The sequence below is a fragment of the Cryptomeria japonica genome, chromosome 6 (genome assembly GCF_030272615.1).
Source record: "Cryptomeria japonica chromosome 6, Sugi_1.0, whole genome shotgun sequence".
In the NCBI taxonomy this organism is placed as follows: Eukaryota; Viridiplantae; Streptophyta; class Pinopsida; order Cupressales; family Cupressaceae; genus Cryptomeria; species Cryptomeria japonica.
In genome coordinates, this window is record NC_081410.1 from 470,628,637 (window position 1) to 470,653,504 (window position 24,868).

The following is a 24,868-nucleotide window of genomic DNA, read 5'->3' on the forward strand; positions in this document are numbered from 1 at the left end:
AATCAGAGAAAACTATCAGACTGGTATCAATTATCAGGGATCTCTTTTCACCTTACAACATACCTGTCAGCAGCACTGAAAAACTCTGGGACAATACTTCCAAAATAGATTCTAATGACTATGAATGCGGCAGCTATTCAAATGTTACTGAAAATATTCCTGGGAGTACTATTCATACACCCCTTTCTCAAGAAGGACAAGGCACAGAGTTTAGACTGCTTGAATTTGGTCCACAACATATCTACAAAGCCAAAGAAAACAAGCAGTGGCATTACAAGCAAGTGTACACGGAAGATGATACCATCGAAGACCTCGACAATATCATTAACTTATCCAATATCCCAGATAACCTTAACGATTCCTTTATCATGACACTTACTGCAGCCAACCTCGACCCGCCCAATGACTCTTTACCACTTGTATTTCCTGATCTCGTAGACTAGGATGAGCCTGAACACCATGACTTACCCATATTTCGAGATGACGAATCCATTATCCATTACCTATGTATTGTCAACCCAAAAACAGACTCTACCAACAAATAAAATAGTGATATCTGCAATCAGGAGGGTGCCAAGTCTCTCAGTCGCAAAAATGAAAGAAATAAAGGATCTAATGCTGAAAACCAGTCAATGGCATCACTAGATCACAAAAAAGTCAAAATAAAGGACGCATCTGAAGGTGAAAATCTTTTTAAGGCACCTAAAGATGGGAGACTTGATACTCTTCCTGAACACTATCAGGAGCGATCACCCATATTGATTGAGCCCACTCAATCAATCAACATTGGTACAGAAGAAACAACTAAAAAAATACATCTAGCAGAATCATTAACAGATGAAGAAAAACCAGTTTATCAAATTCTTCAAAGAAAAGAAAATAAATTTTGCTTGGTCCTATGTAGATATGCCCGGGATTGATCCACACTTAATCATGCATCATTTATCTATTGCTCCAGGAGCTAATCCAGTCAAGCAAAAAATGAGAAAGATGAATCCGCATGTAGCACTAATGGTCAAAGTTGAACTAAAGAAGTTATTAGATGTCAGATTTATTCGACCTATAGACTATGTTGAGTGGATTTCAAACATTGTGTCAGTTTCAAAACCAGATGGAAGCATCAGGATATGCACAGATTTTAGGGATGTTAACAAAACATGTCCAAAGGATGACTTTCCTTTGCCCAGCATCGACATAATTGTAGACCTCACAGCAGGCCATGCAATGCTATCATTAATGGATGGTTTTTCTGGCTATAATCAAATCAAGATAGCTCCAGAGGATCAAGATAAAACAGCGTTCACCTGTCCTTGGGGAATGTATTGTTGGAATGTCATGCCTATTGGCTTAAAGAATGTTGGGGCAACTTATCAAAGAGCAATGACAATAATCTTTCATGATATGATGCATACCTTCATGGAGGACTATGTGGATGATTTACTGGCTAAGTCATTTACCCGGGCAGAACATCTGGGCATATTAGAGAAAATATTTGAAAGATTGGAGAAATTTCAAGTCAGGTTCAACCCTAAGAAGTGTGTCTTTGGGGTAACATCAGGCAAATTTTTAGGCTGCATTGTGTCAGCAAAAGACATTGAAGTAGATCCAGCGAAGGTACAGGCCATCATGGAGATGCCACCTCCCAAGAACATTAGCCAACTCAGATCTCTACAAGGACGGCTCCAGTCAATCAGGCGATTCATCGCCCAACTAGCAGATAAAAGTGTACCATTCAATCATTTGCTACATAAGAATATACCATTAAGATGGGAAGCCAAATGTGCAGAATCGTTCTATCAAATCAAGCAATATCTAATGAACCCACCAGGGTACCACCAATAGCAGGAAAGCCGCTTATTCTCTACATATCAACAACAGACATATCATTGGGGGCACTCTTAGCACAAGAAGATCAAAAAGGCAAGTAACGATCTATTTATTACATCTGCAGAACATTAAATGGCTATGAGCTCAATTACACATTCATTGAGAAGGCTTGCTTAGCTGTAGTCTTCACTTCTCAAAAGTTCTGACATTACATGCTAGCTCACACAATCAAGCTAGTAGAAAAAATTGATCCTCTCAAGTATTTACTCAGCAAAGCAGCTCTCATAGGCAGACTAGCTAAATTGGGTCATGATTCTTAGTGAATTTGATATCCACTACACAGAGCGTCGATCTATCAAGGGACAAGTAATTGCAAATCAATTAGCTGAAGCACCACTACCAGATAAGCAACCAATGGAGGTCGAATTTCCAGACAGGGATGTCCTTACTATTACCACCAAGCAATGGACCCTATACTTTGATGGTTCCTACACTCAACATGGCTCAGGTACTGGCATCTTGTTCGTCACTCCTGAAGGACACACCATACCAAGATAATATAGACTCATGTTTCCATGCACAAATAACGTTTTTGAGTATGAGGCACTGGTCACAGGAATCAAAATGGTCGTGGAATGGAGAATCACTGAACTGAAAGTCTATGGAGATTCCCAAGTGGTCATAAATCAGATCAGCGATGACTATCAGACAAAAGATGATAAGTTGTTGCCATACAAAAGAATGGTGGATGACTTCAAACAATACTTTGTACACATCACCTTTGAGCAAATACCCAAGTTGGACAACAGGGTGGTCGATGAAATGGCTACTATCGCTTCACTGCTACAAATTCCAGAGCAACGGAGTCGTTATGAGTTTCTGGTAGAGCAACTGTTTTCCCCAGCCTATGACAATTCTGCATCCCATGTTATCTATGCCTTAACTGGTTTCGTCTCTCCTTTATACAGAATAATCTATGAGTATCTTAAAAGCAATACCCTACCCATTGACCTATCTCGAAATAAAAAATGCAACTTTATTCGGCAAGCTAGTCGTTATACCCTAACTATTGATACTCTTTACCGTTGAGGTCTAGATGGTACTCTTCTTTGTTGCCTTGAATCTGACTCTGCTTTACACGAGCTTCACGAAGGTATCTGTGGAACACATTCAAGTGGTCCTACTCTTGCTTAAAAACTTCTGAGAATAGGATATTACTGGCTGACAATGGAGAAAGACTCTTATCAATTTGCAAAGAAATGTCCTAAGTGCCAAAACCATGGCAATCTTATCCATGCACCAGCATAGGATTTGCAGCCATTTACAACATCTTGGCCTTTCTGGACAATGGGGACTTGACTTAGTAGGTAAAATACACCCTTCATCTTCAAATGGACACAAGTTCATTATCACGGCAACAAAATATTTTACAAAATGGATTGAAGCACTCCCAATAACCACAGTAACGGGAAAACAAATTGCCTCTTTTATTCTTAATTATCTGATTTGCTGATACGGCATTCCCAGTTCCATCATCATAGATAACGGACGTCCCTTCAAAAACCAGGATGTGCGAGAACTATGTGAACAATTCAAAATCCAACATCATTTCTCTACACCTTACTACCCGCAGGGGAATGGTCAAGCAGAGGCATCAAATAAAACAATATTGAAAATCCTAAAGAAAATAGTAAATGATGCAGGAAAGGATTGGCATGTGCAACTCAATCCATCACTTTGGGCATACAGAACTAGCATCAGGACACCTACAAGAGCTACGCCATATTCATTGGTGTATGGATCATAAGCAAATTTACCTCTTGAGGTAGAAATTCCATCACTCAGAGTATCTTTGAAAGGCCTCATTCCAGATGAGGAGTATCGAGTAAACAGATTGCAAGAACTAGAACTTCTAGATGAAAAATGACAACATGCCTATAATCACCTCAAAGCATACCAGCAGCGCATGTGGAGAAGCTACAACCACAAAGTCATCCCTAGGATTTTTAAAGTCGGTGATCTCGTACTCAAAGAAAATCCCTGAAATCAACAGGATCGAGAAAAGAAGGGAAAGTTTGAACCTAACTGGTTGGGTCCCTATGTCATCATCTCATCCTGTGGATTAGGCGCCTATTAGCTAAAAACTTCAGAAGGAGATGTGCTTGACGAAAAAACTAATAGCATTCATCTGAAGAAATATTATACTTGAGTGGTCTAATGCACGGAAAAAGTGAAAAATGCAAAAAAAAAATCAAAACAACAAAAAGGTGCAATAAAAACAAATGGTGAAAACCTAGCAATAGGCGCTACTTGTGAGAGAACAGCTCCTCTATTTATCATTAGTCATATCTTTTGTATCCAAAAGTCAAAACCACTAACCATCGCCCAACACTTTATCAACAGCATTATCCTGGACATACTTAGCGTAGTCATTGTCCTTGCTCATCTAAATATCAGTTCATCGTATTCCAACCATGGCTTGGTAATCACTGTACATATCCACATCGATCGGTATCTATAACTAGGGGCAACATTCATCTGACTTCAAATAAACAAGAATCGCAACACGCCAAGAAAATCCTATCAACAACAACTCCAGCAGCCAAGAAAGCAAAACACACTGATCCGATCAACAACTTCCACACACATAATGGATGATTTTCTGATGTATAATTTGTTAACATTTTGCATGAAGTTTTAGACTATTTTTGCACTTGAACCTTTTGAATTATTAGATCCCCTAAATTTTATCAACGATGCATCGAGCTAGAGAAAGTGGTTGGAGACTCTGGTATTTTTTTAGTTTTCTGTTTGTGAAGCGATCACTTGTACTGTGCAAATACTTGTCTCGAGACGTGATTCGTAGCATATCACTGAAGACATTGTTCCACTTTGTGCATACAAATAGTTTAATCTTGTCTGTTTATACGCAAGCAACACTCAGGTCGTCTTGGTTCAATTATACCTCGACGCTTGTGCCATCTTGCAATATCAAAATCCATGTAAATTTTTCTCAGGTCATTATGGTTCAAATATACCATGATGCTTGTATAAATTTTTAACATATCAATAGCTCAATGATGATAAACACAAAGAAAGAAAAAACATGTGACTATACAGGAATGACAAACGACAGAATGAGGATGATCAATTAGTTGCATATCATTTTACAAATTAGTTGCATATCATGTAAATTTGCATTTAGTCACAGCATATCATTATCATACATCTCATTTTTAAGATACATCTCACAGCATATCATAATCATACATCTCATTTTCAAGATACATCTCACAGCATCATCATCATCAATCATATCAAGAAAATAGCAAATCAAGCGCATTTATCTAAGCATCGTATCATCATCATGGAACCATAATATCAATGCATAAATCATCATCCATAAAAATGCATTACATGTGGATCGGAAAATCGGTGTCGTATATATATCTCAAAAATGGTCAAAATATACAAAAGATGTCACGTCTGTCAAAATACAACACAATGATCAAAATACAATGGAGACAAGTCTCGCAGGTATGACTATCTCCTAAGGCTGAGGGTCTCGCAGCAGATGTCCTGGCACCTGGATCTCCAGGTGGATCATGTCGAGATGGCTCGGTCACACCTCTGCTCTCTATCCTCGAATGAGTCTGCATGGATCGACTGGATCTCATCACAGCATAGCTAGGAGCTTTGTGATCTCTAGGAACCACCTCCTCATATAAACGCCTATAGCACTCAGCCTCCTTGGTTGCATACTGCATCTCTCTCAGTGTGTCTCACAGAACCACCAGCCACCACTCTCTCCAGGCTATCCGCCTGAGCCTCTGCTCGACCTAAGCACTCTATCACCATATCCTGCTCTGTAGTAATCTGTGTAATCTGGTGCTATTGAGCCAGTACTTGTGCCGAAAGTTGCTGCACTGAAAACTGTAGGGACCTAATCTGTGCATCCTCTCGGTGGGTGGGTACCCAAACCTGAATGGGTACCTGTGTCATGGTACCCCCTATCCCTATCCCTGTCGTAGGCATTGATGGAGGTAATACATCTGATCTCCTCCTCTGAGTCGGTTGCCTAAACTCATCCATCCCACCCACAGCTACTATCACCTCGCCCACCTGGCCAACTCCACCAGCTCCAACCACCAAACCTCCCCTCCCTCCCTCACCAACTGCTCACCTGACTAATCCACCTCCTCTCCTCCCTCTATCTCCTCCATCATCTCCTCCAATCCTCCCTCTATCTCCTCCACCCCCTCCTCTATCTCCTCGTCTCCCTCTACCACCTCCCCTCCCATCTCCCCCGTCATCTCCTCCACCATCCCCATATCCCTCCTCCAGCTCCTCTCCCTCATCTCTCTGTCTCCCTAGCCTCTCAGACTGCTCATGCTCATCATCATCAAAGCGGGAATCATCTCCACTAGATCTGATATCTGTGTTACGGCATGGGCCATGAAGAGCGCTCCAAACTCCTCCATCATCCCAGCATCTACCACTCTGAACCTGTAGTCCCATACCTGTCCAACCAAATGCATATACTTCTCCACCGCTGTTGCACTATCAATAGTCGGACCCCACTCTGGCACATCCTGCCTCCAACTAGCATATAAACATGCTCCTTGCAGTACACCCTATTGTCAACCATACTGTCGCTGAACTCGATTGTGCAAGAACCTCTCAATGATAAACGACATCCGCCCTATCAAGTATCGTGACATATATACATAAGGCATCTCTAGCCTGTCCTCCGCCCACACCTTGCAATCCATATACGGTCTCCAAATGACTGCATCAATGTCATCCAACACCCTCCTCTAATGCTCTAGCTTGCCCAGCTTATGCTGAGCAACTATCCTTGTATACCCATATGTATACGCCCGACCAACTGGCCTATCCCTGTCTGCAAGTGGCCTCGCTGTGGGAATGTGCTCCCATGCCCACACCTGTAATAATGTGACCCCAACTGATAAACTGTTGTATCCTAAATACACCATCTAATGCAGATCTTTGTACAGATGGGCCAACATGCAGGACCCCCATGCAAACCTGCAACCCTGTGTCGCCATATCCTCAAGCACCAATCCCCATCCCACTACTAGTCCCTCCGACCTACGGTTGGGACACAAGAAGCCACCTACAAAACCTACCAGTACCGAAGGTAGTGGGGCATAATCAAAATCTATGAACTCCTACCAAGGGATCTCATATCCACAAATCTGATCATCGTGGAATATCCAGCGAAGAGCCTCTGTCCCATCGTCCTCGATCTGCTCATAAGGCAATAGAGCTCCAATCACAAGAATACGTAGAATCCAATAACAATCCTCTGGGGTGCCTGTAATCTTACCAGTAGCCAAGTGAAAGGTGTTTGTTCCACTGTGCCACCTCTCTGCCAACGTTGTCAACAAACCTCGGTTAATGATATACCGAGGCATGTCCAACAAAGAGGACAACCCACACCTCTCAATAATATCCCTCTCTGGTTGTGTCAATCGAGGAATCAAAGACCATGGTCTCGAAAATCGCTCTCGTGACTGCAGTATGCCAAGTCGTTCCTGTAACAGCAAAACATGTCCACATATCAGTTTTCGCATCTATCTGATATATCCAACATCAAAAATCAACTTGAAACAACAAAATATCAAATCAAGTTCCATTCGAATGTCAAATCCCATATCAAAATCACACATCAAAATCAACTTGAAACAACGAAATATCAAATCAAGTTCCATTCAAAAATCAAATCCCATATTGAAATCAGAACATCAAATCAACTTGAAACAACGAAATATCAAATCAAGTTTCATATTGAAGAATCCCATATCAAAATCTAAACCAAATCAGCTTGAAACAATCCAAGTATCAAATCAAGTTTCATATCAAACATCAAGACCCATAACGCAAGCACCATATCCAGCATTCATATCAAAAAACCCATAACGCAAACAACTCAAAAATCCACAATCCAAATCAAACGAAAATCAGGATCATCATTCAATCAATCAACTTGGTACTTCAACAGCAAAAGCAATTTCACAAATCTATCAAAAAAATCGCACATCAGCACAGCATGCACAAAATTGGCTAAACACCCATCCCGAAGCACTTGGCAAATACCTACCCACCCCCCAATTATCTTCCTTCATCTATTTTTCCCCTCGCACCGCCACCTTTCCACTCCTTTCTAGCTATTTTTCTACTCATGCGCTAAGAAAACCCTCCCATGCGCTATGTTGCCACCTATGCGCTAGCTAAACTCGGCTACGTGCTAAAGACTTTACTCTATGTGCTAGGTTACACTATGCACTACCACAATTACCCTCTGCGCTAACATGTGCACCCTATGCGCTAGGTTACCCTACACGCTACCCCATTCCCCGCATGTGCCACCCTATTAGCCCTATGCGCTATTCTATGCTATGCGCTACCCTAAACCTGTGGCGCGCTACCCGATGACTCCTAGACGCTACCCTAGTTCACTAACCCTACGAGCTAACTGTTGTATCGTATCCACTAAGCAACAGACATGAAAATTTGACACAAAATTAAAAACGTGACCAAAATCGACAAAACAAAAAACAAAAGAGGCAAAATTTAGATGACTTACAGGTGGACCATATGTGGCGGGCCTCCTGTATCGACGAACGCGCTTGAATCGGTGCGAAGCATAGGGAACCGACATCTTGTCACTATCCAAATGTCACTCTCACCAAAAGTCAAAAGGTGCAAATGATACAAATGAAATCACTTTTTACCTTTTTTATAGGGTAAAAGTAAACTAGGGTTACTAGGTGGGGCATGTATTTTGCTCGTTATCTCGCTTTTAACCCTAGCAAACATCATTATCGAGAGATGAATCAATTGGCACGCATTAAACACAGACAAAATTTTAAAATGCGATCAAATCTACAATGATTATCAATTCAACCAAATTTTCAATTTTTTTCTTCATCTCCTGAGGGGGCATTATCAATATCATTTATCAAATATGGGGCACGACATCGACATCCTGACACACGACATCACACCGATCAAATTTTGGCAACACATCAGATTTTTCTTTGAATTAACATGTGCACACACGTCACTTCAAACAGGGTCAAAATGTAGACATATAAAAATGACCACTTTCCTAAGTGAATATTTAATATTCATTTTATTCTCATTCCTCTATTTAATTAAATTAAAGTATTCACATTCATCTATTTGATTAAATAAGTTATTCAATTTATTTAATTAAATTCACTTAGGCCTTTCATATCATTTAATTGAATAAATCACTTTATTTAATTAAATCCCCCTTCTACTCTTTTTAATTAAATTTACATTTAATTAAATTGTTCACTTCAAATAAATAAATCTAATTTATTTAAATCCCCCACTTGCATTTATTTTGTTGAAATAAAGCAATTTATTTTAATTAAAATTACCCCCCATCCACTTGCATTTTCCTACATCTCCTACTTGCCTCTCTAAACCCCCTTCTAGATTCTTCTAATCCCTTCTAAATTAGCCCAACCCATCTACTAAATATTGTCACATCTCTAAGCAAAGGGAAGTCACTTCTCAAACCCTCAAAGTCTTTAGAAACCATTAAAGGCTTTACGTCTTCAACAAGTTAACCTTGAAAGTCTTTCAAACCATTAATGGTTAACTCAACCCTCTTGCATGATTAGAGCCTTTCTCTCTAACTCAGCCCTCATCTAACCCAAGGGTCTCATCAAGCATTCATGGCTTTAAACTTGGTTATTTCTTTAACCCTTGCACAAGAGTTTATCCTTTGGATAAAAGCTTTATCCAATGAATAATCTTAACCTAGCCTTAACCCTTACCTCCTAAGGTAACCATAAGGTCTTCTCAAGCATTTAATGCTTCTTACATCTCCTCTCAAGTAGTCTTATGTTGGCAATTGTCACCATTTCATTAGTGAGAATCGTAAACATAGATTGATAACTTTCAATCCTGACCCTTGATAGGATCATCCAATCTTGACCCTTCATTGCCCTATTTTCCCTATAAATAGAGTCATTATTCTATCATTCTAAAATCCAAGTTTTATGCATCTAATCTATACTCATTTTTGTTGAACACAGAATACCACTGAGAGGGGGGTGAATCAGTGGTTACTAACTTTTTGTCTTTACCGATCAAATTTCAGACAATCAACAATATCCTTAACCACTAAACAGTCATACTGGTAAAGCAAGAGAGAAAAACAAAAAGATCATTCACACACAAGAGATTCACAACACCAAATTTAGGAGGAAAACCCAATGTGGGAAAAACCTCGGTGAGAAGAGTTGCTGGAGTCTACTGCTCCAATCCAGCCTCATAGGTAAAACACCAACTTACAAAGATTTTGGGCATCAACCCAAGGAGCACCAACCCCTGCACCAAGCTTCAACTTGGCAATGTATATTGAAATACTATTTGAATACAATTAAGGCTTCTTGTTGCAAATGAATTCTACAACTCTTGAATCAAATAACTCTTTGTTATCTTTCTCTCCCTTTCACACATTGTCTCTCTCAACACACTGTATCACACTAGGATGCTACCTGCTCTTCCACACCTTGTCGATCAAGTTCAACTGCCTGACTATGATACTGTCAGTAGAATCCTCTCACCGGTTTACTTTCTCTCTCACTCTGCAACTTGCTCATATCACCTTCTGAAGTTTTCTCCTTGCTCCCTCTCTCTTCTCTTCACCCCACAATCTTCACAACATCAACCATATTATGTTCAGAGTTCTCATTACTTATACCTGTTTTCTCGCCAGAATGCCATTCAAAAACTGAGCGGTTAGGGTTTTCTTTTTACGACACAATCTTTTGAGATCCAATCCCACCTTTCTTGGATCAATCATTTGTCCTTGAAGATTGCATCTGTACACGGTTTTCGTTATCCAATGTATGTTTTTTCTCAGAGTGGTAATCACGTATCAGATCTTTTGTCATGAAGTCAGACGATACGTAAAGTGTTCCAGAAGTTTCCTTTATGAGAACATCCTGAATCAGATTTCCTTTGCCTTGATTCAGGCGCTAACTGCTCCCTGATCTTCCTCTATCATTTCTTCTTCCTCGAGCCGCAATCAGTCAAATGCAATCCCTTGATTTGTGGTTCCTTCATTAATGGCGAATATCTGTTTCATCAACCCTATCGATGAAGCTTCACCAACCACAACACACTTGCCACCTCAGCTCCACATGACATCACACCGATCAAGACATGGTCTATCAACACGCAATCGGTCCGGCAAACACATATCGGTAAGACTTTTGGCTAGTAGAGTATTTTCCTTTTGTTAACCGATAGAGCATCCGATACCGGTTGCACATCTTCACTTCCGATGGTGTGAGACAACTTTTAACATTCTGCCTCTTCATCATAAACAAACAACCATCCTTCATGCTCAATCTCCATTGGTTGACATCAATGACAACTTAGTGCCAAAATGCCAACAATCTCCCCCTTTAGCATTGATGTCAACTTCTCACAGTCCACTCCATACCGGTACATTTCGCCCCCTTTGACACAATGACAAAGGGTACTTGCGCACTCCCCCTTTGACCCATACCAAACTCCCCCTGAGTCACATAAAATCTTCCTAGGCAGATGACATAACTCCCAGCTTGTGTCAGAGGTATTCAAACGTGCTTACCGGTAACGGTTTGGTGAAATGTCTACTATTCGTTCACCGGTAGGAACATAGTCCATCCTTACCTCCTTCCCTTCAACCTTCTCTCCGAGAAAGTGATATTTGATAGCAATATGTTTTGTTCTAGAGTGCATGACCGGATTCTTTGCTATGTTAATTGCACTCGAATTGTCACATCGAATGAGAATAGGTTTAGTGATGTCCACCTGTATATCTTTGAGAGTCTTCTTCATCCAAAGTACCTGAGAGCGGCATGTAGTAGCAGCAATGTACTCAGCTTCAGCAGCAGATAAGGAGACTGAGTCCTACTTCTTGCTATGCCAAGAGACCAACCGGTCACCTAGAAAGAATGCACCACCGCTTGTGCTCTTTCTATCATCAATGCATCATGTCAAATCGGCATCAGTGTATGCTTTCAAGATAAAATATCCCTATTTAGGATACCACAAACCATAGTTGAGCGTTCCTTGTAGGTACCTAAAAATTCTGCTAACAGCATTCATGTGTGACTGCTTTGGTGTAGCTTGGAATATAGGTACCATGCATACTGCCTGAACTATATCTGTTCTTGAAGCAGCTAGATACAGTAGACTGCCTATCATGGATCTGTACAGTGTCTGATCCACTACCGATGATCCATCATTCTTACTCAATTTGTTGCCGGTCACCATGGGAGTACTTACTGGTTTGCAATCTTCCAGTTGGAATTTCTTCAGCATCTCCTTTGCATACTTGACCTGTGAGATAAAGATTCATTTATCTTTCTGTAGTATCTACAAGCCAAGAAAGTAGGTTAATTCACCAAGCATTGACATCTCAAATTCTGACTGCATCTGATCAGCAAACTCTTTGCAGAGAGTATCCTTGTTGCCGCAATAATGATATCATATACATACACAACCACAATAATCATGTGATTCCCATATTTCCTTATGTACAAATTGTTGTCAACACTTCCCTTTCTGAATCCTTGCTCCTTCAGATACTGATCTAATCTTGAGTACCATGCCCCAGGAGCTTGCTTCAAACGATACAGAGCCTTCTTTAACCGACACACAAATGTCTCATCTTTATGCAGCAGAAATCCTTTTGGTTGCTCCATGTATACTTCTTCTAAGTTTCCATTTAGAAAAGCAGATTTTACATCCATTTGGTATACTTTATAGCCCCTGTAGGCAAAGTAAGCTAGAAACATCATAATTGCTTCTAATCTAGCCACCGGTGCAAATGTTTCTTCAAAGTCAATCCCCTCTACTTGAGAGTATCATTTGCACACTAGTCTAGTTTTATGCCTTATAATCTTACCTTCTTCATTCATTTTGTTCCAGTAGACCCACTTTGTACCAATGATATTTTTGTCTTCCAGTCTAAGGACTAACTCTCAAGTCTTGTTCTTCTCAATCTAGTGCAGTTCTTCTTCCATGGCATCCATCCATTCTTGTCTCTTGCTAGTCTCAATGAAAGTTTTGGGTTCAACTTCAGTCATGAGACATAGGTTGACTTGTTCATCATTTCGGGCAAGTCTTCTTCTAGTTTGCACGCCATCACTCTTATTCCCCAGAATTTGCTCTTCCGGGTGATTCAACTATACATACTGGTCGAGAACCTTCTAGGATGCTACCTCTAGTTCAGTTTCTGTCTGAGCTTCATAATATTCACCACCAAAGTCATCATACCGGTTAACCTGTGGTTGAGGTCCTCTGTGCATATCTTCATCAACTCTTACATGCACACTTTCAACAACTCTTTTTAGTCTTTTATTGTAGCATTTGCAGGCTTTGTTATTAGATGAGTAACCAAGAAAGATCCCTTCATCACTCCTAGAGTCAAAACTTCCCAAACCATCCATATCTTTCTTAATAAAGCACTTGCTTCCAAATACTTTGAAATATTTGACTGATGGCTTCCGGTCATACCATAGCTCATAAGGTGTCATCTTATTGTTTGTTCTTAATTGAACCCGATTCAAAGTGTATGCACCAGTATGCACAGCTTCTTTCCAATAAGTATTTGGCAAACTGGCCTCATTCAACATGGTTCTGGCCATCTCCTTGACTGTCTTGTTCTTCCTTTCTAGCACTCCATTTTGTTGTGGTGTTCTAGAAGCAGAGTATTGCCTTCTAATTCCATGTTTTTCACAATAATCTTCAAATTCATTTGATGTGAACTCTCCACCCCTGTCTGATCTTAGGCATTTTAATTTGTACCCACTTTCCTTTTCTACCATTTTCCAAAAGATCTTGAATCTTTCAAATGCTTGTGATTTATCTTGTACAAAGGTGACCCATGTCATCCTTGAGTAGTCATCAATGAAGAGCATGAAGTATCTTTCACCGGCAAGTGCTCTTGTTCTAGTTGGACCACACAAATCTGTATGCACAATTTCAAGTGGCTTGGAGGTGTTGTGCTCTTTCGTCCTAAAACTCACTTTAGTTTACTTACCTTTTACACATTCATCACAAAATGTGTTTACTGGTTTGATGATGAGTGGAATGTTCCTCACACACTCCTTTTTTCTTACTGCAACTAAGTTATCAAAATTTATGTGGCCTAATCTTCTGTGCCACAGCCAACTTTCATCTACTTGTCCTAACATACATTGGGACTCATAGCATTCCTTCAAATTATAAACATTTCCATCAGTTCTCTTTCCTTCTGCCACAACTTTATCAGTACTGTCTTTCTTTATCTGGCAACCGGTTGAGTCAAAGGTGAATTTGTAACCTTTGTCACACATCTAACTCACACTCGGCAGATTATGTTTGAGGCCTTCTACATAGTATACATCATGTGCCTTCAGTTTTCCATCAATGCTTAGTGTTCCTTTTCCCTTTATTTTGATGGAGGAATTGTCTGCAAACCTTACCGATCCACCATTCCAATCATCAAGTTTAATGAATTTCCTTTTGTCACCAATCATATGGTTTGAGCAACCACTATCTACCACCCATAGATTTTTCCTTTCAGCATGTAAAGTAGTCTGCACTATGAGACTCGATTCTGCCTTTTCCTTTTCTTTCTCAACTCAAACTGGTTTGATTCCCTTCTTCTTGTCAGCTGCTATATTCAGCTCGGGTTCAGTTTCCAGTTCATGATCTGGATTTTCCTTCATTTTCTTGATCTTCTTGTTTTTGCATAACTTTGCTATGTGTCCAAATTCTTGATAGTTATAGCATTTTATATTTTCATTAAAGGGAACATCCTTAAAATTATTGTAGGGTACTGGTTTTTTCTTCCTACTATCAAAACCCTTATGTTCATATCCATTGCACTGATAGCAGACAACATTCATATCCTGGAGTGCATTAAATGAATTTCTACTTTCATAATTCATAGAAGGTTTATTGTTTAACCTACAACTAGCTATTTTGTGCCCAAATTTATTACACCGGCAACAATAACCATGAAAGTCTGATACATACTAGTTGGGTTGTCTTGGTCCTGAATGGAACTGCCTCATTAGGTGTCTTCCATTCATGTTGTTGAATCTGGTGAATCCTTCTCGGTCAATTCTGGCATTCCTCCTTGGGTCTGCATATTTATGCATGAAATGTGACCTCCGGTTCATTTCTGCATACCGGTTTGGATGTTGATTTCCAACAGCATTTGCATATGTCTTTTTGTCGGTATCCTTGCCTACAATGAATGTCTTCTTTTCTTCACCTTCAATTGAAGAGGTGAACATTATCTCTTTTTCGGATTTACCTTTGTGGGTTGAACCTTGACCAACTTCAAAGCCTAAACCTCTGGTGTCTTTGGATTGCTTTTGTTTGCTCAACATCTTATCCAAAGCCTCAGTGCTTCCTTCATACTTCTTATTTTTAATTCTTCCTTGCTTTCTTCAAGCTCCTTTCTGAGCTTTATTATTTCTGCTTCCAGCTCTTGATGTTCCTTTCCTTTCTTTGTCAGATCAAGGGTTGTAGCTTCACCGATCCTCTTAGTTTCTTCCAGCTGCAGTTTTAAGTCAGATATGATTTGATCGGACTCTTCCAGAGACTGCTTCAAGAGATCTTGTTCATCAACTACAACAAGCTTAACCCTCTTGAGTTCTCTTCTTCTTTTTACTCAATTCTTCAAGTGCACTGATAAGTTCACTTTCCAAATCCACTTCAGCCTCAATATCCTCTTCTTCCTCATTTTCATCAGTAGGTCTGTCGAGTGCCATGAAAAGATTTACTTTTTTGTCGTTCTCATGGTCATCATCTTCTGATGGATCTTCATCATCTGTTGTGTCATCCTCAATGGTATATAAGTTGTTTTGGTTCTGAAAGCCTCTTCTTCCTTGTCGGTAGTCATTCCTATCTCTGTCTTTGTCGGCAGGTCTTCTGAATTCTCTTGACTCATCTCCATCGGCTTCTTTGTGAGGACAACTTGCAGCGAAGTGTCCTACTTTCCCGCAGTTGAAGCATTTAAGTGGTAGCTTTCCCTTGTACCGGCCAGATCCTCTTTTGAGCTTCCTGACAAAGTTTGCTACTTCAGCATCAGAGTCTTCACTGGATTCTTTATGAGTAATAGCTTCTTTGCCCTTTTTGGTGATGTTGAATGTTGCTTCTTTCCTTGTGGAAGTCTCACCGGTTGTTCTCATCTCATACGCTGTCAGGGAGCCAAATAGTTCATCCATTGTAAAAGTCTTCAAATCCTTGGCTTCTTCTATGGCTGACACCTTAGTATCATATTTGGGAGTGAGGGATCTAAGTATCTTTTTTATAAGAATCTCATCTACGATCTCTTCTCCAAGTCCTCTAATAGTATTCACAGTTTCATCAAATCTGTGAAGATAGTCTGCAATCTTTTCATCTTTCATCTTGATGCTTTGAAGTTGGCTCCTCGACGTTTGCAGCTTGGCTTCCTTGACCTTTGCATCTCCCTCAAACAACCTCTGCAATTTGTCCCATGTCTCCTTTGTTGAAACACAATGCATGACTTTGACAAATTCATTATCGAATAGTCCACTCAAGATGGCATGTTTTGTCTTTGCATTATTCTCATACTCCCTTTTTGCATCCAGATCAGTGGGAGGAGTATTGGGAACGACATATCCATTCCTGACCGACATCCACACATCAAAACCAAGAGATGAAATATAAGTCTCCATTCTTCTGCTCCAGAAGGCATAGTTGGATCCATCAAACATGGGAGTTTTTGAGGAAGCTGACTCACTTCTTGCCATTGTGCTCAAAGTCCAAAATCTACCCAAAGTTTAAAGGTAACTGGGAACTTCGCTCTGATACCAATTGTTGAACATTTAATACCACTAAGAGGGGGGTGAATCAATTGTTACTAACTTTTTGTCTTTACCGATCAAATTTCAGACAATCAACGATATCCTTAACCACTAAACAATCATACCGGTAAAGCAGGAGAGAAAAACAAAAAAATCATTCACACACGAGATTCACAACACCAGATTTACGAGGAAAACCCAATGTGGGAAAAACCTCGGTGAGAAGAGTTGCTGGAGTCTACTGCTCCAATCCAGCCTCACAGGTAAAACACCAACTTACAAAGATTTTGGGCACCAACCCAAGGAGCACCAAGCTTCAACTTGGCGATGTATATTGAAATACTATTTGAATACAATTAAGGCTTCTTGTTGCAAATGAATTCTGCAACTCTTGAATCAAATAACTCTTTATCTTTCTCTCCCTTTCACACACTGTCTCTCTCAACACACTGTATCACACTAAGATGCTACCTGCTCTTCCACACCTTGTCAATCAAGTTCAACTGCCTGACTATGATACTGCCGGTAGAATCCTCTCACCGGTTTCCTTGCTCTCTCACTCTGCAATTTGCTCATATCACCTTCTGAAGTTTTCTCCTTGCTCTCTCTCTCTTCTCTTCACCCCACAATCTTCACAGCATCAACCATATTCTGTTCAGAGTTCTCATTACTTATACCTGTTTTCCCGTTAGAATGCCATTCAAAAACTGAGCGGTTAGTGTTTTCTTTTTACGACACAATCTTTATAGATCCAATCCCACCTTTCTTGGATCAATCATTTGTCCTTGAAGACTGCAATCTTTATAGATCTAATCCCACCTTTCTTGGATCAATCATTTGTCCTTGAAGACTGCATTTGTACACGGTTTTCGCTATCCAATGCATGTTTTTCTCGAAGTGGCAATCACATATCATATCTTCTATCATGAAGTCAGACGATACATAAAGTGTTCCAAAAGTTTCCTTTATGAGAACACCTTGAATCAGATTTCCTTTGCCTTGATTTGGGCACTAACTACTCCCTGATCTTCCTTTGTCATTTCTTCTTCCTCGAGCCGCAATCAGTCAAATGCAATCCCTTTATTTGTGGTTCCTTCATTAATGGCGAATATTTGTTTCATCAACCCTATTGATGAAGCTTCACCAACCACAACACACTTGCCACCTCAGCTCCACATGACATCACACTGATCAAGACATGGCCTATCAACACGCAATCGGTCCGACAAACACATATCGGTAAGACCTTTGGCCAATAAAGTGTTCTCCTTTTGTTAACCAGTAGAGCATCCAATACCGGTTGCACATCTTCACTTCCAATGGTGTGAGACAATTTTTAACATTCTACCTCTTCATCATAAACAAGCAACCATCCTTCATGCTCAATCTCCACCGATTGACATCAATGACAACTTAGTGCCAAAATGCGAACAGTTTTTATCAAGCATTTTAATCCCTCTTTGAATAGAAATCATCTAAACTAGCATTTTATTTCTCTTTATCATAATAATCATATTAAACTAGTGTATCATGATAGGATAGTTCTTTTACTAATCATTTCATCTTATCATCATATACATGCTAGTTTAATTCATATTTGTTAATACCATGCACATTTAGGATTGCATTCATGTTAGATTTGATCAAACATCTCTCATTCTCATAATTGTCATCCCTAAGTCACTTCGCTCAATGATCTGAGAGCAAAGGCATTGGCTTGAGGAGTCTTGTGAGATAGAGAACAATGGAACATCCCTTGGGAAGTTGAGCTATTCCATATAGTTCCATAACTTGCACCAAGAGTCTCATTAGTGTGTGGACTAGTCATGAGTTCGTAATATTCGTTTCATCGCACCACTTTTCAAACATACAACTCTATGAAATTCATCAAACAATATTTGTAGGCATCATGACACTTCAAAGACAAATGCACAAGGCAAGTGAGGAGCAAATTTTTAATTATCAAATTTAACTAGTTCACTTCTAGAAGTCTAATTATTATTCTACACCAATTTATCTCAATAGCCACAAAGATTAATTCAAATATAGATCTAAACTAGTACAGTAATTAATGTACACATTCTAAAATATTAATCTAGATGCACAATTTTCAACACATCACTCAATCCACATTAGCTTTCTTGCATCCCACCATCAAAACCTAAATCACGTCTTCAACCTATCCAAACTCTATATCACGTCTACCTTATTTACATTCAATAGTTATTTCTTCTTCCCCTATTCTTAACGTTAAATAATTGTTGAATCAATTTTACTAAATTCATAATACTAATAATAAAATTTCTTATCTGAAAATTTTTATAATAAATAATTAATATTAGAATGACAAATCAAAACTACAAGAATAATTAACCTCTTTAATTCAAAGCAAGGACAGCATTTATTTTCATTGCTCAAGAATACAATGTATAAATTTGAGGAACAAATCCAATCAATCTAAACTAACAAGTACCAGATTTATTGAAATATATATGCACACTTTACTATGGTCTACCCACATATCAGAATGTACCATTGACTATTTTTTTCTATTTATTAATTAAATTGAAAATTACACAACTGTATTCTGATTTTCGATTTAATTAATAAATACAAGAAAAGGTACAGTTAACGGTACATTTTGATCCCCAGTAGTCGCTATGTCAAAACTCCCACATACAATTATCGAATATCCATAAAACTAGTAATTTTTTCTTGAGCTCCCTCTCCTAATTTAAGGATGCATCATTCCCACATGAATCATGGAATGATAGAAGGTATTAATAAGAACGTCCAATTGAAAGCAACTTAGCAGTGGGTACCATGTGACCATTTAGTATGTCCTTTCACTAAGGTTGAGAAAGAGTATTGCCTGCAAAAATGAATGTGTCCTCGAACAAGTGAATGTACGTGATTTCTGTCCTAACTGAATGAATGCACAGTTAGTCACGAGATATATCATTCACAACAAAATAAAATGAGAGCTTAAAATTACCAGGTAAACAACTTGGTCAAGGCAATTAAAAATACTTTCAAGTTTGATGGAAAAGACCTTTTCCATTTACTCATTACTCAAATCTCATGAATGCGTGCAGTAGCAGTAGCTATTCTTTACCTATATTTAAATCCGAATAACAAAGCTTTAGAGTTGCACAAAGATTAAGACATTAAATAAAACGCATGTCAAAATGTAAAGCCCTCTATCCTGAATGTACAACCAACGCCAGACCTTGAATTGCGTCATAAACGTAGCTAAAATAGTAAAGTGTGGCATATCAGTATTTCTTTATGGCATTCTTAGTATAGAATTTATTCTCTGAACGACAGAAATTTGATGAAGTCCTTTCTATAATGGCCAGGAGCCTCACAAATCATAAAAGGAAGGTGTAGCCAATGGATAGAGTGTATACTTACTACCCACAAACCCAAGACCTGAAATACGTACATAGAGAATCCAGACAACTGTTTTTTCCCTTTTTACTGATTTTGCTTGAAACAGGTATAGAGAATCAACGCAACTGTTTTTACTTTTTGCCTTCTTACTGATATAGGGATCCCATTAGAAAAAACATATACATGGAAAACCGGTTGCATATGTACCATATTACAGAATCACACCCATTGCCCAAACACCACAGACAAGGAAAGCACTGTGGAGACACTTGACTATTTTATATGGTTGGATGAACAATCTTGTTAATCATACTAAAATGACTTAAAACTCACGCTAGTGCTTGAACCCTGGCCTTTTGTCTGGTGGCCCCATCGCAATGATCCAGTGCAAGCCAAGTGCAGGCCAACAAACTAAATTGAATATCTGTAATAAAACAAGTATGGCATGAACCTCAAAAAGGATTTGATCTTTACCCTGAGAATTCAAGCCATATGAAAGGCCTTCCGAGTGCGCATAAAGAGAGCAGCAAAATTCTACAAAATAGAAATGCTTCACTAGGCATTCTACAATAATTAAATAAAAACTGAAAATTTAAGGCCTTGATAGTCCATAAAAAATCAGAATTTTTCAAACAGATTCCACGGCTATTATAATAGTCAGTTAAGCAACAGTCTTGAATAAACCAAAAAACAAAATATAGATGTCCACCAGAGATTCCTAATCTCTCTTAACATTCATCTGATTTAACACATCTATCAGGAAAATCATGGAATGATTCCATACTTGTCGTTCTGATTGGCCTCCAATTTCTTTACCTGTAATTGAAGTGATTTCAAGTACTGGGTAGCCACATCAAGAACAACTGCTGTGTCCATGCAATCTCCTGCGGGAATAACACTTCTGAGAACATCTAGGGTTCTTTTCATTTTCTTAATTCTTGATTTCTTAGAGGAGTTTGGACGCTTTAATGTAGAATTGTATGACCCCCTTTGTTTGTTTGCACTGCTCTGTGAGCTTGTCTTTCTTGGATAACTATTAGTACTGGCTGAATCACAGAACTCATTGTGAATACATTCAGAACCCACAGCATTTTCATTGTGATGAGGCTGAATATTGGACTCGTGGCTTCTGGATGGTGGCAAACAAACATTAGCTGAAGTGCATCTCAGAATTGATGAAGTTCTTTCTTCAATAGAAGCAGGTATAAAATCAACCTCCTGTTCCCTGCATTCAAGATCTCCACATCGTCTCCTCTTTCTTGAGAAGCCATTGCTACTAACATCTGCACCATCTTCGATATTGGTCAACTCATTGTTTATAACTACTTCACTTGGAGTGTGACCAGTGCTCACCTCTTCATCGTCATCATAATCAGAATACAATAAAGCATCAATATCTCTACTATCTTCATGAAATTGACTATAACAACCTTGACTTGATCCATTACAGCTCATGCGGCTTTCACTTTCTTCTCCCATTGAAAATCCACAAAGACCCTCATTGAGAGTAATTGGCTCCAACCCAGTGTTTGGTATCTTTGCAAACGATGGATGGGCTGAAGCCACGGGCTCTCTGTATGCAAACAATCTAGCTCCCCATTCAGTTGAAGCACATGCAGATAGTATTTTCTGAATAGTTTCTTTTTCACCTACCTTACCATCCAAACCGTTGGTATTGCTGGTGTTGGGCAAAATGTCAGAAAACTCGTACACCAGAGCTGGATGAAAAATGACCCTTGCTCTGCTTCCAGTTTGATCAAAAATGATGAACCTCTTCTGGCATGCTTCAGAGGATTGTAGTTCCAGTCCGTCAAGCATCTGGACCTGTTTCATTCCTTCCGCAACCCCAACATTCCATGCAAAGTTATGCTTGTCAAACGAAGCAGTTTCTTTTTTTAAGCCAACTGAAATATCGCCCATAACAGCTGAATGAGAATTGATATTTTCATCAATCAGTTTCACCTGTTCTGGGAAATATGGATGAGTGGCCTCGGGTACATAATTTGAAGCATTTATTGCCAAACTCAGCTGAGATGGCTGAGACTCTGCATTTACTTCAAAGCCTCCCCTGTTATTGTTTGTCTGTAAACAAGGTTTGGCACAGGGAAAAGCGGGTGAACCACAGCCTTCTTGCACCATCCATGGCAATACACTTCCCAAACCAATATTCTGATCCTCCATTCAGCAAATAGTTCCAGCGTACAAAACCTCAGAACTACTACCTAACCCGAACCCTGCAAATGCATAAGTTTTGTCTTAAGCAAAAATGAAACAAATAGCACTGAAATTTTCAGATACTGTGACCATGATAAGTCAGAGAAAAAGGATTTTCTGGGGTTTAACGAAAATAAAGCATGCGTCAATACAATTTCCAAAACCTATAACTCTTCAAAAGTAATTGCAGAAAAACAGGGTTCTCTGCCTTTATACATACCAGATGGTCGTGATCCCCGAGTCTAGGCTCAATGCCGTTTTAATATTTGCAAAAGTCACACTATCCAGAAGCATAAGAAGAACCACTCTTTTTCTGTCATTGTCCCCAACCTCTAATCTCTTCCTTCACAGCAAATTCTTCCAATTCTGGCTGAAAAATAACAGACTCAAACACAGATCTACGTGATAGGCTTAAGCAGCTGACGGAAATACTCGGCCTGCCATGGAATCAAAATGAAATATCTACAGTAAAGACAACCCCATCACAGAGAAAACATGGATGCTAAAACCTAATCTACACTTCAGATTTTACACCTCCGCTATATAGTTCATCATGGTAGAGCAAATTTGAAATCTAAGTTTTGTTTTGAAGATAATGCATTTGACACTACATGTCTCGGCTTAACACTAAATCACGAAAATAAAAGAATTGAAATGCAATCTTGTTTTTAAGATAATGCATCTAGTATTAGACATATTGTGTTTATCAAAGAATGCATACAGTTGAACGGTAGATTCTTGTTTTTTAGATAATACAATTAGAACTAGACATATTGTGTTTTTCAAAGAATGCATACAGTTTAAGATAACACATACCGTAAATCTAGCTGTAAAAATGATACTACTACAGCTACCGAAGAAAATAGTTCAAGATACACCAGGAAAATAGTCAGAGAAAACTGCGGCGTTTTTTTCAAATAAATTAAAGCTTAGCAGGAAGAACAAACCTGACAAAGTCTCAAAAGCTGGAAAACGACGATAGTTCTGACGGTCATTATAATGTTCCCTGCAACTCCGCTCTCTTGCTTCAATGCCCCAAATCTGATCAGGTTGGCTGCTTGACACATTCTTGAATACAACTTTCAAAACTATCCAGCCCGCCCTTTCCGCAAAAACACTCACACTTATTCACCCCTTTTTACACCTCCACAGGTTCCTAAACGTTAATTGCTTCACAAAAGCATACAAAAGAAAACTTGACAGAAGTTCCAGAAAGTTCTATAATTACAACTCTTTCAATATGTGTAAAGACGCGCTTCTTGCAAAGATACAGTACTTTCAGATTCTTTAAATGGTTTTAGGCTAATAGACCTGGTTAATAGTCTCCACAGACGAGCGAAAAACTAAAAATCTGGGTCCAGACGCGAAAATTCTAAAGCTTAGCGAGAAAACGACAATTTTGAAAGCTTGCTTGCAGGCAAATGGAAATGATAAAAAAGAAAAAGAAAATATACCCACTAACTGAGCGCTATTTGTGCTGAAACTTGGCAAGAAAACATATAGACTACAGACCCTACCAAAGCTCAAAATTTGCTCGTCAATTCTTTTACTAAACAAACAAAGCTCCGGTAGCACAGAAAAAGGCCTAAAGACCTAACTGGCCTTACCTGAAGATGACGAAAAAAACGTTTTGCACTCGAAATCCATGAAAAAAACCTTGACAGAAACACACAGAATATCCATCCAGAAAGAGACACCGATTCAAAGCAGAACTGAAGAAAACTCGCTTATTACAATTACTGAATGACCCTGAAGAAGACAATGAGCCGAACCGAAGGCCAGTACATGTTCACAAACAAAGACACCCACGGCATGCTGTTATGTACTCTTCAAACCCTCGCCTTCAAAACCTCCCCAGAGAAGAATAATAACAGCACGCCTTCAATGATGTAAATCCCCAGTATTCCACCCCTCAAATAGCAGATTTGGCAGATCCAGAGGCCCTAACACAGCTGACAACACCAGCAAGACCGAAATTTTTTAAAATACAGCCAAAACACACCAAAACGACTCAAATTTTTCAGAACAGCTGAACATGTGCCAAAACACCATCAAAATGCTCCATTCTTGAAATTCTCCGACACAAAACGGACACCCACAGCCAAATTTCAACACGTATGAACCCAAATCCGAACACAACACAAGCCAAATCGCCGCAAATTTTCGCAAGAAAACCCAAAAAGCTCTGTAGAAGAAGACGCTCTCGTTGAACGGTGTTTCCAAAAGAGTGGAGAGGTGGCCCAGAAAAAACGTGGACGTGAAAGGCCGGTTGACCCGGTGAAACCAGTCGCCAATGGGGAACTTAACCCATGGGTTATTATCACCTAAGGCTGGGGTTAATTGAAACCCCAGGGTTCCACTCTGACCTACTCAATTGACCGTACAAGTAGGGACAGAGGAGTGAACTCAAGTGAAGCATATTTTACTCCATGTCCTTCGCTACCTAGGTGTTTTTTTTTTTAATTCCTTGAGTTTTACATCCTTCCTCCAAGTGAAATGTACATGCTCAAGGCCTTTTAGGTGTCTTTTATGCCTTCACCACTCTTTGC

The 24,868-nt window shown here is 39.3% G+C and overlaps 1 protein-coding gene across 3 annotated transcripts; it reads right to left on the reverse strand.

Moving 5' to 3' along the window:
* Positions 1–20,678: 20,678 nt before the first annotated feature.
* Positions 20,679–24,603, reverse strand: LOC131051060 (uncharacterized). Of its 3 annotated transcripts, none has more exons than XM_057985419.2 (3): positions 23,267–24,603; positions 22,540–22,689; positions 20,679–22,339 (listed from the first exon to the last, which is right to left on the reverse strand). In XM_057985419.2, exon 3 carries the CDS (start codon positions 22,284–22,286, stop codon positions 20,871–20,873), a length of 1,416 nt encoding a protein of 471 aa, XP_057841402.1. In that variant the 5' UTR covers positions 22,287–22,339; positions 22,540–22,689; positions 23,267–24,603; the 3' UTR covers positions 20,679–20,870. The 3 variants fall into 3 exon arrangements, with proteins under 3 accessions (XP_057841402.1, XP_057841400.1, XP_057841401.1); XM_057985417.2 differs by having other exon boundaries at positions 22,540–22,756; XM_057985418.2 differs by having other exon boundaries at positions 22,540–22,781.
* Between the last annotated feature and the right edge of the window lie 265 nt (positions 24,604–24,868).

What these genes read in the sequence shown, in the direction of transcription:
- LOC131051060 (XM_057985419.2), bottom strand. Translation starts at nt 22,286, where the DNA reads ATGGAGGATCAGAATATTGGTTTGGGAAGTGTATTGCCATGGATGGTG.